This window comes from Dermacentor silvarum, chromosome 3 (genome assembly GCF_013339745.2).
Source record: "Dermacentor silvarum isolate Dsil-2018 chromosome 3, BIME_Dsil_1.4, whole genome shotgun sequence".
Classification (NCBI taxonomy): domain Eukaryota; kingdom Metazoa; phylum Arthropoda; class Arachnida; order Ixodida; family Ixodidae; genus Dermacentor; species Dermacentor silvarum.
The window spans coordinates 140921395-140936516 of NC_051156.1; the positions used below are offsets into that span (position 1 = coordinate 140921395).

The 15122-nt window shown below is 46.1% G+C and overlaps 2 protein-coding genes across 3 annotated transcripts in view; one reads left to right on the forward strand and one right to left on the reverse strand.

Annotated features, from left to right (window-relative positions):
- LOC119445843 (myb-binding protein 1A-like protein) overlaps positions 1–15122 on the reverse strand; it is a 49237-nt gene that overhangs the window by 20174 nt on the left and 13941 nt on the right. Inside the window, exons 12-18 of one of the 2 annotated variants that reach the window (XM_049663674.1) lie at positions 11393–11463; positions 11048–11090; positions 10803–10919; positions 9671–9788; positions 6362–6546; positions 4645–4860; positions 3678–3750 (exon numbers count right to left, since the gene is read on the reverse strand). In XM_049663674.1, the coding sequence (XP_049519631.1) occupies positions 3678–3750; positions 4645–4860; positions 6362–6546; positions 9671–9788; positions 10803–10919; positions 11048–11090; positions 11393–11463 (823 nt within the window). Of the gene's footprint in view, positions 1–3674; positions 3751–4644; positions 4861–6361; positions 6547–9670; positions 9789–10802; positions 10920–11047; positions 11091–11392; positions 11464–15122 lie in introns of both variants that reach the window. The other variant, XM_037710146.2, reaches the window with a different exon arrangement.
- LOC119445844 (FACT complex subunit SSRP1) lies at positions 12108–14603 on the forward strand. The gene has a single exon (XM_037710147.2). The coding sequence runs from the start codon at positions 12241–12243 to the stop codon at positions 14476–14478; it is 2238 nt and encodes a 745-aa protein (XP_037566075.1). The 5' UTR covers positions 12108–12240; the 3' UTR covers positions 14479–14603.

The following is a 15122-nucleotide window of genomic DNA, read 5'->3' on the forward strand; positions in this document are numbered from 1 at the left end:
CTTTGCTACTGCCATGCGAATCAGCCAGTTTCGTCTGCTGCACAATGGATCGTTCTGTTAGCGCACGTGTCTTTCGTCCGATTTCGCTTATCTAGAAATGACTTTTTTGGAACCCGCTTATGTTTAAAAGTGATGCACTGGATCAGCACCGCTTTGAGTGATGAAATGAACCATATTTTTGACAACAGATTTGTTTTATACTTTGTTAACCCTAATTTCCTTAGTTATTGTGGTGAGATGAGCGTGCATGCAGTCAGCATCAAATAATAAAAGCACATGAGAAGAACACATTATTTTTGCTGCAGCAGTCTTTTCACGTTTAATGTTTCTGTTTTAGTACCTACCAGAGCCTCCTTTGGCTGTAATTACGCTAGCCATCCTGTGTGGCAAGGACGCAACCACATCGCTTTGATGCAGCCGCTTCCATTTGTCAGCGACTGCCGCCCACAAATCATCAGCACTGCTGTTGGCAAGCGTTTCTTTGCCAGTGACTTTTTCATAAGTGCCCAGATGTTTTCAATTACCGTATTTACTCGCATAATGAACGCACTTTTTTTCCCAGAAAAATATGCGCAAAGTTGGGGGGTGCATTTATTATGCGGGGTAAAATTTTTATTCATTTTTTTTTCCCGCGGCCACCTCTAAAAAAGTTGCAGTTTCGTTCAAAAGTGAACCATCGATTGCGATAGCAAATGCTTAGACAGCTATACAAATTAAGGGTAGTATTATTGATTGAACGTGTAAACTTGCAAAGTAATTTAAACAGCATGGTGTCAGTGTGCACAGGCAAACATGAACCAATCACACTCGATGATTGCGGACGCTCACTGTCGAAACGCTGGTGTGAGGAAGCACGGCAGCAACAGCAAGCGAAGTGACCTTCATGCCGTGTATCGCTTCAATGCAAACTGAGCGGTGATAGCGGAGCACGCACAAAGGTGTAAGCCGCCGTTGCACCTAGACTCAGCCCCCGACGCAGATCGCTTTCAAGATAGGGTGCGTGCAGCCGCGCAATGTGCAGTTGCTGCGCCACCTCCCTCCCTCCCTCCCCTCCCACCGGCATCATGCGCGCGACAAACTACGGCGCGTTTCCTCCCCGCTGTCCTCCCTCGAACGTGAGAGATAGAACCGCAATCGTCAGCGCCGACAGCAAAAAATGTGCCTGGAGTGTCCATATGATTATCACAATAAAAGTAGGAGACACACGGTATGATACGGCGTCCCACACAATTGCACCCGCCGGACACCATATCGGACGCCGACTCGTACTGTGTGTCTCCTACTTCACGGCAGCAAGTTCAGGGTGTGTTTATTACGTGGGAGAAAAAACATTCAATTTTGACGACGAAAGTTGGGGGTGCGTTCATTATGTGAGTGCGTTCATTACGTGAGTAAATACATTATGTTTAAATCGTGGCTGTTTGGACGTCAGTCAAGAGTCTATCCTCTATCTTCCAAGAGAGCTTTAACCTGTTTAGAGTGGCACACGGGACTTCCATCATGCTGAAATACAAAACACCCGTCCAGAACCGGCCCATTTAGAATAAAGGGCACCATTACGGTGTCTATGACGTCACAGTAAAACTCAGCATTGAAACGCCCCTCTATACTTTTTATGGGACCTAAGCCTTCGCTCGACAACCTGCCCCACATGTTCACCGCGCAGTGCCCGCTGGATTGCACACCATGCACGTAATCTTGGTGATACCTGTAAAGAATAAAGAAATAAGCCGCTTGAATTTTCTTGCTAATTTTAAAACGAGCTTTTATAAATTATTTGGTGATAATCAACAGCTTCTTATTATTGAGTGAAATTCATCCAGGAACATCAAGGAAGATAAAAAATACTGATAATTCATAAGCCCCCAAACTCAGTGGTGCTGATCCCAGCGTGTGCAAAAGGTGCTCTGATCGCTGCACACCACTATGTTCCAGTCGGCCGCCGACCAGGTGCGATGTTGCTCTGTGAACGAGAGGCGTAACTGGCAGTGCCGAGCAGAGAGAAGGGATTTTTGGATTAAAATACAGCTGTGGAGGCCTGCTTCTTCCAGACGATGCCTAATCAGCCGCTCACTCACGTTTAAACCGAGGTTGTCGCAAATCTCTCTTGCCGTCTGAAAGGGTTCTGCTACACATGCCGCGACAATTAGCAGGTCGTCTTCAGGCGTCGTCGCTCGAGAAGACGTGAGGCGTGGGGCATCGTGGAGATGGCCTTCTTGGGCTAAGGCTTGGCATATTCGGTTTACCGTTGCCAATGACCGGCACATCTTTTTTACAATTTCACGTTGCGGTACCCTGGCTTTCGACGTTTAAATAATAGCAATCCATTCTTCTATCGGTACGCGCTTCTCGAAAAAAAAAAAGATTAGCAACTGCCATCTACGGCTTAGGTAACAAATGTGTTTCAGGTGTCATGATGTCCCATTTGTCCTGATGGGAAAATGAATTGATGAAACATATACAGAGCGAAGCCTGGATGGCAGAACAACCACACGAGCGCTTCTTCGATCGTCGTCTTCCTCCACTTGCTGGCGCCTTCTCCAATGTACGGGAATGGCTTGTAACAATCTTCACTTTTGCCATGAAAAGATTGGCTTGACGCGACAAAAGGTTTCCAGATGAGGTAGACCGCAGAAAATGCATGCGTGATAGCTGCTCAGTAGCGTAGAAGACAAAACTGGCTGATTTGCACGGCAGCAGCGAAGGGCACTCTCAAACACGTTTTATCTCGTCGCAGCTTTCTGTTCTCGCAGCTGGGCCATGCCACCAGTATCTGTCGTCTGCTGTTATGTTGTTTCAGCTTAGGCTGTCCACGACTACATACGATGCTGCCAACTCATTAAAATGAACAAGCAGACTATATCAGGGTAATTGCATTAAGTTGTCCGATGCTGCAACAGAAACACAGCTAGATTTGACAAGTTGTTCCTATTACACACAAAGTTACCCTGCTCAAGAATTGTCTTTTTCAAATTGCACTCTTTGCATCAGCAACCAGCGTGCTTAACTGGAAGAGTACTTGTCCAAGAGCAGATCAGAGTGCACCACCATGGTATGGCCTCCAGAACAAAAACTGCAAATCCCATGCACTATGGAAATCGGTGCAAGCAAAGCTTTGATGAGCCAACAATGCAAAACGACATATCACAATAAGAAACATTCAGCAATTCTCGGCAACAGGCATACTCTGTAACCTGCCCGTAACAGTCATCAAGTGCGGTGGCATACCTCGTGGAGAAAATGTAAGTTTGATTCAGAGGCTATATTCTTGAGTGATCACTTACGGTGATACCTATGTACAATTGTCTTGAGATTTTACATATCCCTGAATAAGATAAATTGGCTGAAAGCATTCCTGGCACTGTGCAAAGATAATGAGCTTGGTACAGCATCAGAAACGCTGTCAGCAGGAACTGCATGGCCCATTTGTCATTAGCTATCCATGATGCACGAAAGGCAACACCTTTGGGTGGGAACCAAGCTTTGCGTCACGTGACCGAACACTTTCATTGGTGGAAGCGCACAAAGCATTGTGACACAAATTGTTCTTGGGGCTAGAGGAACAACACCTTCTACTCGCCAAGACACTCCACACCGACAATGGCGATGACTTGTTAAATCATGGTGCAGTTCACAAAGAAAGCTTCGACTTAAGGAAAATAACGGCCACCAACCACCATCATCCATTTCATCATCAGCATCACTGTCTTCTTCTTGCTTCTCATCACCACTTTTTTTCGGAGAAAAGACCTGCATAGAAACAATGAACAGAAACATGTGCCATAAATTTACTGCACAACAAAATTTACAGGGACACTGACAGCTGACTTCACAGAGCTCTGGTCTGAGTAAGTGTCTAACATTATCCCTGATGATTCCAGCATTTGTAATTTTTGGGGATTCGCAAATATAAAAATTTTCAAATACAAACCGAATACCAATACTTGGCTTCAAATATCGAATAGAATATCAAATAATGATATGCACATGCATTTATTAGCAAGTTTGGTTATTTTAACATGTAGGAACATTGCAATTACATTGTGAATGGTAACAAATTGGACTAGTAAGCCGTTATATTAAAAGGCAGTGCTTCACAACTGACAAAGTGTATACTGTGTCACCAACGGGGCCCGGTGAGGACCCAATGCTACCGTTTTCTCATAGCGCTGGGTCTGTGAGAGACACCATAATGGAGAACTCCGCACAAGTTTTGATCCACCTGGGGTTCCTTAGCATGCACCTAAATCTAAGTACATGTGCATTTTCGAAATCTGCACCGTCAGCATGAGGTGGTGGCCGAGAATCAAACCACGACCTTACGCCCAGCAGCAGCATGTGATGTTGATGCCAGTTATGCATGAGCTAGGAGTTCAGGTTCTCTCAAAAGTATTACTTCCAGTCCACCATTATGTAATGAACACAATCCTCATGAGTACGTCAACCAGGCTGGCTACAGTCATGAGGTATCACCTTCTGATCAATGCCAATGGCTCATAACGAGGTTTGCACATATGAATTAGTATGCAGCCCCCACCCATAGCTACTTTAATTTACAAAAAGCACTTTATGCCTTCGTAACCTCATTCACTAGCGGGTTGTGCAAGTGATTGTGCTATGTGCACTGCCAGTACACAAACTCACATCAAGCAGCAGGGCCAGTGACTCGTCGGACAGCTGGTTATGAAGGAGTGCAAATGCAGCTGTGGCGATGGCACGCACGTGCAGGCTCTGCATGGACAGCATGCTAAGCGCCAGGTCCACGACAAGCTGTACCCACTTCGCCTTGTGCCCTTCCTCCGCGCCTTCCTCTGCCTCGGATGTGTCGCTCAACAGATCTCGGACAGAGCTGCACACCTCCTATGAAGAGGAAGCAAGAGACCAGTCGGAAAGCCGAATTAGAGCATCTAATTGATGTGAATTAGAAACACAAACACAAGAAGCAGACAGCACATAGAGCATTTACTAGCACAACATAGACAAACACATAAAGACAACGACAAAACAATGTGGTAACTTCGTCGCCTCTAACATATTCATATATGTTGCGCAAGAGCCAACGGGTCGTACAACATCCCCAATAATGCGTACTACTGATCCAGTGCCCAATGCCCTGTCAGAGAACCAAGGCTGCCAGAAAACCAACAGCTTTTGCTGCCAGGCCCTCTATCTTAAGTTGTGTGCTAACATCACTCTGTTAACAAAATTTAATCCTGCAAGCACAAGCTTCCTAAGAAGAATTTGTGAAAACTAGCTCTGTTATAGTATAGTATAATCTGTATACTATAATCAATATAATCTGTATACCATATTTACTCGCATAATGAACACACTCGCGTAATGAACGCACCCCCCACTTTCCAATCAAGAAGTGGGTTTTTTTTTTACTTTTCCTCGCATAATGAATGCACCCTGAACTTGCTGCAGTGAAGTAGAGAGAGACGGTACGATTCGGCGACTGTTAGGGTGTCCGGCGGGTACAATTGTATCGGACGCTGTATCGGACGCCAAATCGTACCGTATATCTCCTAATTATGTGGACACTCCAGGTGCATTTTTGCCATTGGTGCCAACGATCACGCCTCAATCTTCTTCCTCTTTCTGGGGTTTTACGTGCCAAAACCAGTTCTGATTATGAGGCATGCCGTAGTGGAGGGCTACAGATTAATTTTGACCACCTGGGGTTCTTTAACGTGCACTACAATTGCACCTCAATCAAAAAAACAGGGTGGCGCAGCAACTGCACATTGCGCAGCCGCGCTTGCCTTATCTTGAAAGCGATCTGTTTCGGGGGCTGAGTCTAGGTGTGACGGCAGCTTATACCTTTGTGCCTGCTCCATTCTCGCCGCTCAGTTTGCATTGAAGCGATACACAGCACAAAGGACACTTCGCTCGCTGTTGCTGCTGCACTTCCTCGCACCAACATTTTGTCAGAGAGTGTCTGCGGTGATTGAGTGTGAGGTGTTCATGTTTGCCTGTGCATGCTGACACCATGTTTGGTAACTTAAATAGTTAGCGAATGTTTGCAAGTTTATACGGCCGATAAAACTATTATCCTTACTTCATGTAGCTGTCTACGCATTTGCTATCACAATCGATGGTTCGCGTTTGGGGTGAAACTGCGATTTTTTTAGAGGTGGCCACAGAAAATAAATCACTGAAAATTTTACCCCGCAAATGAAACGCACCCCCAACTTTGAGCATATTTTTCGGGAAAAAAGTGCGTTCATTATGTAAGTAAATACAGTATATAGAGCACCAACTTGCTATTGTGCCTGTGACTTTTGCCACACATGGAAAGCTCCTTTATCGTAAATGAGATTCCACAAGAAAATTAATATAGCAAAAAGTGGTCCCTCACCTGTAAAGATGAGGGGTCGTCAGAGATTCCCAGTGCGGTCAAGATCGTGAGGTACAGCAGGAGCACCTTGAAAGCTGTTGACACAGGTTCGTCCAGGCCAGCCGCAGAGTCAAGCCTTTCCAATGTGTGCTTGGTCTTTTTGAGACACTTTTTGATGTCCGTGCTTGCCCCATCTCCTAAAGAAGCTGACAAAAATAAATAATAAAAAAAATTAAACAAAAAGCCTTAGCAACATGCAAATGACATCAGTGCCCACATTTCATGTTGCATGTCTCCTAAAGAATGTTTTAATTTTGTCCATATAACTAACTACACTCCAGGTGCAAGATGAATGAGGGGAGCTGGAATGCTTTATTTTAGAATGCAGCTCTTAGGCGCCTGTTCCTGTGGCGAGCGTCAGCGTACCGAGCGAACGCGGAGCACAGCGGAGGCTGAAAAAAGTGGCGAGAGCAAAGAGAGCGTGAGGAGGAAAGCGGAGGAGGAGGGTAAGGCGAGAGCATGAGAAGAAAAGCATAGTGCCGCGCAAGATGGGCTGTGTGGCGACAATGGCTACGAGATGGCGCCAGAGTAGTGCGTGTCATTTGGGAGGTCTGTCTGCGGCTGCTGTGAATCGCGCCCACGCTTCGCCCACACACTAAGTCTCGCGATCCCCGATTAGTGAGGCAGTCGTGCTACACTTCACTCCATTTACAACGTGCCGCACAAGACAGATTGTCCGCACCAGCCAACATATCGCGAAATGAAAACACGTATAGAGCTGTGCTGAGATTTTGCATTAGGGAGTATCATAATCGTCGGTTGAGATTGAGAAAATATTGAGAAAATGAATGTCACGGAGCGTCATATTTTCGAGAGTTCGAGGGGTTTTTGGCGCCAATTAACGGCCGCCAACAACGTGGTGCACTCACTATGTGGCGTGTAATTTCGATTAGCGACTGTCACGGAGCGACATATTTTTGAGAGTGGTTTTGACGCTGATTAGCGACACGCCGAATTACGGCCATCAAAAGTGTCCTGGCCTCACGGGGTGACATCTCGATTCGAGACGCCGATTACGGACCCGGAAGTGTGCGTGTACGTCCGCGTGGTATGCTGGGCTCGACCTTGGCCCTTGACCTTGGGAGAGAGGAGAATGTGCAGTTTTTCGTCCATGGTGAAAGGAGCGCGGCCAAGACTTTTGGGAGCTAGGAGCCGTTAATTAATTAGAACTCTGCATTCCGGCAGTTTCCCTACATAGGGAACTAGGGAAAGGAGAGGCTATTTAGGCGCAGGTTTTGGGCCCTGCTGATTAGTCTAGAAGCTGAACCTATGCGCTGCTGAGAAGCCGCCGGGGGGCTAGTGCCGTCCAGTATCGCCTGGGCCGCCTGGCCACGTTGTAGCTCCAAGTAACTAGTTGGCGTACGAGACGTCAAACCAGCGTCTACAATGAAGTTCACGGTAGTTCGCCTCAAGTTAGCTCAACCTGCTTGAGAGAAGACGTCAGATCTAGACTCCCGGGAAACCCAGCTCAGCAATTCGCATCCACCTCGACAAGATCGGACCGCCAGCATTCTTCGGGAAAGCTTTGTGCACCGACTTCACGGTTTATGGACTTGCTGCTGCTGCCCGGCCATGCGTATGACACCATTTGTTTTCTTTGGAACTTTGATTTCTTTTGAACTTTGTTTTAGTGAAATGCTGTTAAGTGTATTCTTATGTATTTGATCCTCGCACTGTTTCATTTTTATATCTACAGTTAATCGCTCGTATTTATTTGTCCTCATCATTGTGTTACGTATATTAAGTTCAGGTGTGTTAGTCTTTCTTGTGTTTTTTTTATTATTATTTTCTTTCAATATTTTGTGTATATTTATCAGTCGATAAATATCTTGTTTTTTTGTTTATTCCCGACTCTGACTCTTTTCACTGTGTTCGCTTGCGTACGGAACGACCAACCGGCTTGTCTACCCCGTCGATTGACTTCGCGCCGACGACGAATCGGGGACAGCTGTGACAATGAACTTGTTTCATTTCATGCTACAAAGGCTAGAGACTCACTGCTCACATTTGCAACTAAAAGATAGTGTGTCACAGATCCAAACATATTTATTTACCACTGAACGAGCACAGTGACAAACTTATGTGACCAGCAGTTACAGTGCATTGCTTGCTTTCACAACCAAAACATACTATGTTGTATACTGGCAGCAAAAAGGTGCACAAATAATATGTGTAGAAATGGTTTTAGGCACAAAAAATAAGACACAGACAACAGAATAAAAGGCATGTGCTGTCGCACTCTTAGTCACAAAAAAAAAAAAATAACTAGACCAGCGCTCAAGAGCATACTGGTGCAGACTGGTTGTGAACATTCTGACCTGGGAACTGCATCAAAAGGTAACACACCATGTATATATCCAAGCAAGAGAGAAGTTCGCAGGAAGATGGAAACTTGACGTGATTAACAGACGTTTAAGAAGGAGTGTTAATGGAGCCAGTGACATTCCTTGTCGACCACAGTTAATCAACATGTGTATGTGTAACATATCCTTGTGAGGCATGTATATTAAGCCATTTGGAACATGGCCTTAGGAGCTGCTCAGTAGACTCCATGGCAGCAATGTACATGACATTAAACCCAAGGGTGCAAACAGACCTGGCATGTCTGGCATGTTTCCATGCCAGATAGTTGCAAGCAGTGCCTATTCTCATCCTCCACTCGTACAGACAGAATGCACATTCCAGTAATTTCAAGTGCATTCAAAACAAAACTGGATGTACATGGCTCTAAGGTAGACTGCACAAAACAGAGGATGCAGTGTTCAAGTTCCTTATACCATCTCAACAAGCCTACTAAAGCTGTAACTACAACACTGGCTCTCAAAACTTACAGCTGAAGAGTGGTATCGGGAGTTATCCAGGACATTCTTGTCACAACTAGGACATTTAAAACAAGCCTAATTCCCTCAACATAGTGAAACAAGCAGTGCTAAAATATGAGCACCTGCTGACACACCCCTGATATCAACTCAAAGGAGGATCAGGCAGAACAATTGCAGGTTATGTATACCAGGCTAACCCCGCCTGCTTCAACATCGTCATCATCATCATCACCACTACCATAGGAAAACAGCACCTGTAATAGTATTTCTATATTAGTCCCATGTCTTAGTGCTACTTTCATCGCTGTGCACGTCACATGCTTTTTTTTTTTTTCAAGCTTTTTTTTCAGTGTTTTTTTTTTTTTTTTTTTGCTAGAGATATTGCCATTTTAGCTCATCTCAGTGTAAAAGACAGACACAAAAACAAAATAATGGCAGGTGCATTTACCTTTGATTCGAAGCAAAAGTGCCGAAAGAAAGTCCACAAATTCAGTGAGCTTGGTCTTCTTCAAGGGCACAATACTCTTTAAAACTGCACTTTGAAACAACTTCCGCACGGCTTCACCCTGGACAGCAGAAAAGTAGTGACACTTCATTTACACAGAACAGAATAAAGGCAATTATGTATTTGATGAAACAGCCAAGATCACAGGAATGTAAGTAACATAGAAAGCGAGAGAAAAATGAAGAAACAGTGTTGTCTACTAGCACTGATTTATCTGTTTGCAGCTTTTCCACAATACACAACACACAGAGGTTTCTGACACAGTAAAGCCAGTCACAAGAGGGAAAACTTAAAAACCAGTTTACATACAGCATTAAGGTCCACTGCAATACTCACCGCATGACTTTTTCAACACTGAGGGTTCAATGCTGCAATTTTCCCTACTGTTTGTTAATGCCACTTCGCAATGTAAATGTCATTGACTCAAACAGCACTGGTTTCAAGTGCAGTCGAAAGAGGCCGTGAACAGCTTCAAACGCTCATATGTTCAATGGGCAGTGAAAGTGACCATGGGAAAGAGCTAAAATTATGACCCTTGAGAACTGCAATCAAACAGTGCAAAGCATGCCACTTTAACCTAATTTTAATTTCAATTCTGGGATTTTACCTGCCAAACCACGATCTGATTATGAGGCACACCATAGTGGAGGAGTGCGGAATAATTTTGACCACCTCGGCTTCGTTAACATGCACCAAATTCATTTCTGGTATATATTCGCCCAAGGCACGGTCCACAAGTGTTTTTTGCATTCAACCTCCATCGGACTGCAGCAGCCGCGGCCGAGATCCGGTCTTGTGCTCAGCAGCGCAATGCCACAGCCACTAAGCTACCGCGACGGGTTAAAAGTCCGTACTGACACAGCCACTTTAGGGCACCTGTAACATGGTGGCAAATACCCCTGCAAGGCCTAAATATTAACTCATGTAAGCCTTTCAGTGTTATAACTTTGGATAGCAGAAGCTCAGGACAGAATTCAAACCTTATGACGTAACGCTAGGTTTTCAACATGTCACTGCAAACCCCAAACGCAATGCATGTGTTCAAAAGTAGAATGAGCACAAGATGGTGGCATACTTGAGAGCTGTTCTTGCTGATGACCCTTGCAGTGTAGGCATCAAGCAGGAAGTGAACAATGCCCGCCCTAAAGTCCATGTCAGCAGCCATGGTTGGGAGGTGAAGCAAGTTCGAAAGCTGCGCAGGTAAGACAATGAACAGGGTAAGAATGAGAATTAATGGGGACACTATATGTTGCAGCACAGCAACAAACGAAATGGGCAGAAAGCAAGTCATTGCACTTAGAAGAGCACATGCCAACAAACCTGTTCAAAGGCTTCACGCTGAGGTTTCAGAAGATGTTGTGGCCTGAAAGTTCGAAAGACCAATCAGTAAGAGAAATGCAATGAGGACAGGGTGCACATTGAATTAAAGAAAACTATTTGGTGAGCAAACCAGTAGTAGCTAGGACAAAAGGATTGGCATGCCACACTTATGTCATTACTCTAGTTGTCTTACAGGTCACCTCAAAGCAGTGTTATGATGAAAAGCGGTGGGAGGAACAATGTAAAAGTTTGACATGCTGATAGAAGCAAGGGGATGAAACTGAATGTGACAAGCATGCTGAAGTGATAGCTACACTCAATGCAGAAATCTGAATCCATACTTACCCTTCCCTGTCCTCTAGCCGTGCAATATCTTTCAGGAATTCTGCATACCACTGGACACACTCTGGCTTTGCCTGTGAAATGAAAGCAATGTCATCTGTATGACCTATGACATTTAAAAAATTTGAACATGTAATTTGCAAGATTTTAAGCGATTTTTTCTCTTTCTCTTACACGCACACAAGCACACACAAAACGAAATTTCCAGACATAACACATGTTAGTATCAATTTTTTACTTGCGAAATTGTATGCATAAAGCAATGTACAAAAAAAGAGAGAGAGAGAGAAAATTGTGAAGATGGAAGAGAGCCATACTTTATCAAACGGGAGTGCAGCGGTACTAGCGCATTAAAAAAATAATAATAAGTGCAAGCCACTTTATCTACAACTATGGGGTTTCACCACGCGATTCAACAGCAGCGTTAAAAAAAAGAAAGAAAAAAAAAATAAGGCAGAAAAAGCTCGGGATTAATGATATTATCAACGCAAGAGGCCATTTTCATTTTGTAGGCTAACTCTGTGCGTTATCTGTCCGTTTACAGAAGAAAAAAAAAGAATTACAGATACTCTGGAATAAAAGTTTGTGCAAACTATAATACTTAACAGCACCATGAAAACTTAAAACACGCGCCAAGCCGCCCTGGCGGCAAACGAGTGCAAAGCCGGAAAAGCAGCCCATTTTGGCTAAATTTAGCGAAGGCCTTCTTGGATGTCACAAACACTGTGCAGAACGCTTCGTAGGCTTACGAGCGAGAAGGCGCCTCGTACCGCTCAAACAACGGCGCCACAAAGCCGGTCGCCGACGCACGTGTTAGTCAAACAGCCCCGACAATCTCGCAAAGCGGCAGCATGGACTTCCTCGAGTTTCCCGACGTATTCAAGGAGGACCGCGGCGCAATGACATCGGGCCGACTGAAGATGACCAACCAGGGAGTCGTCTTCAAGAACAGCAAGACGGGAAAAGTGGAGCAAGTGCAGGGTTCCGACATGGAAAGCATCAGCTGGCAGCGCCTGGGCGCCGGCTACGGGCTCCGCATCATGATGAAGACGGGCGGCATGTACCGTTTCGGCGGCTTCCAAGACGACGAGCAGGAGCGCCTCGCCAAGTTTTTCCAGCATCACTTCGAGCTCCCGCTCGCGTCGCGCGAACTGTGCCTCAAGGGTTGGAACTGGGGCACGGCGCGCTTCGAAGGGAGCGTCCTCTCGTTCGACGTGGATAAGAACTCGGCCTACGAGATCCCGCTGAGCAACGTGTCGCACTGCACCACGGCCAAGAACGAGGTGACGCTCGAATTCCACCAGAACGACGACGCGGCCGTGTCACTGATGGAGCTGCGCTTTCACATCCCGACCGACCCCAACTCGGATATGGACGCGATACAGGCCTTCCGAAACAACGTGCTCTCCAAGGCCAGCATCATCCAGGCGACGGGAGACGCCATGGTCACCTTCAAGGAGCTCCAGTGCCTCACGCCTCGCGGTCGCTACGACATCAAGATCTTCCCGTCCTTCATCCAGCTCCACGGCAAGACGTTCGACTACAAGATCCCGCTCACGACGGTGCTGCGCCTGTTCCTGCTGCCGCACAAGGACAATCGCCAGGTGTTCTTCGTGCTCAGCCTGGATCCGCCGATCAAGCAGGGTCAGACGCGCTATCATTTTCTCATACTTCTCTTCAACAAGGAAGAAGAGACGAGCATCGAGCTGGCGCTGTCGGACGCCGACATCCAGGAGAAGTTTGAAGACAAGCTGCAGAAGAATATGTCGGGCCCCACGTTCGAGGTGATCAGCCGCGTCATGAAGGCCGTGGTGCAGCGAAAGATCACCGTGCCGGGCAACTTCAAGGGCCACGGCGGCACCAACTGCATCACCTGTTCGTACAGGGCGGGCAACGGACTGCTCTACCCGCTCGAGCGGGGATTCATATACATTCACAAGCCGCCCGTACACATTCGTTTTGATGAGATCGCCTGCGTCAACTTCGCACGTAGCGGTGGGAGCACGCGATCGTTCGACTTTGAGGTGGAGGCCAAGAGTGGTCTCGTCCACACATTCAGTAGCATTGAGAAGGAAGAGTACGGGAGGCTCTTCGACTATGTGAGTGACAAGAAGCTCCGCATCAAGAACCGTGGGTCGCTCGGAACTACCAAGGAAAAGCCAAACTACCAGGACGACGAGCTAATCGACTCTGATGCAGAGGATGCCCCTGACGCTTATTTGGCTCGAGTCAAAGATGAAGGTCGCCAGAGGGACGAAGTGGATTCTGATGAATCTTCAGACGAATCGTTCAACCCCGGCGAGTCTGGCAGTGAAGTAGCTGAGGAGTTTGACAGCAACGTAGAGTCTAGCTCAGACAGTGATGCTGGCAGTGGCGAAGGAAAGGGCAGTGGTAGCGGAAGCGGCAGTGACAAACCAAAGAAAGAAAAGAAGGAAAAGAAGTCGAAGAGTGCCAAAACTGTCAAAGAGCCTGGCATGAAACAGCGAAAACCACGCCGGCCAAAGAAGGAGCGGGATGCCAACAAGCCCAAGCGGCCACCAAGTGCCTACTTCCTGTGGCTTGCCGAAAACCGTGACAAGATCAAAAAGGACAACCCAGGTTTCGGCATCACTGATGTGACCAAGCGTGCTGGCGAGCTATGGAAAGAGGTGACAGACAAGACAAAGTGGGAGGAACAGGCTGCCGAAGCTGCAGCTAAGTACAAGGAAGACATGGCTGCCTATCAGGCTAGTCTGAAGGACCGACCCCAGGAGAGTGATGACGAGAAAGAAGAGAAAAAGCCGGTCAAAAAGAGCAAACCGCCGAGTGCACCTAAACCCAAGCCCACGTCGTCGTCATCATCACCTCTAAAGGGAAATTTCAAGAGCAAGGAGTACATCAGTAGCTCGGGCAGCAGTGACGACGAGAAAAGTAAGAAGGTCAAGAAAGAGCCTAAAGAATCGCCTGCAGGATCACCTGCAGGATCCGCTGCAGAATCACCCAAAAGTTCACCTGTTCGAGTCAAGTCTGAGGATGAGGAAGAGGCATCAGCAAGCACTCCTGCTTCTTCAGGGGACGAGAACATGTCAGGAAGTGGGGATGATGACTGATTGATTGTCTTTGTTTTCCCCTTTAACATTCTTGCATTTTTGAAGTCTGTTTTTGCAAACAGCTTTTGTTGCACACTGTTATGTATGTACAATTGTATATAAACCTTATCGAGAACATCTCGAAATCTATTGAGCAAGTGTTGTCTTTTCAAAGTGTATGCGTACTATATCTTATATCTTAAGGGATCACTTCTTCGCTAGTGAATTAAACCCGTGAAGCCAAGCAAAGCTTGCACGAAATTAACTGCGTTTTTTAAGTGAATTGTAGGATTAATTAGGTAAAATTAAGCCAAATTCACAACCTCCACATGACACACAATGTTTTGCTACTTGTGTACATGTACTAGACCTAGCTCTACACATTCAGATAGTCAATCACACATAAGAGGTGGCATTTCCCCTTTGGGGTCTCAGTTTATGATTGTGAACCTGACGACACTGGCTTTGCCGTTAGTGGAATGCAAAAACTTCTGACAAAAGAAACAAGCAATACACAACAGATCTTCATTGGCACAGAAGAGCCCCTATCGACTGAACCCCTTGCTTTGCCAAACATTGTTCCAGTTATTTTCTGACGGGTTACATTTCTTGCACAGGTTCCCAAAGCAGTAATGGTACTCCTGAGTGTGTTTTAATTGGACACA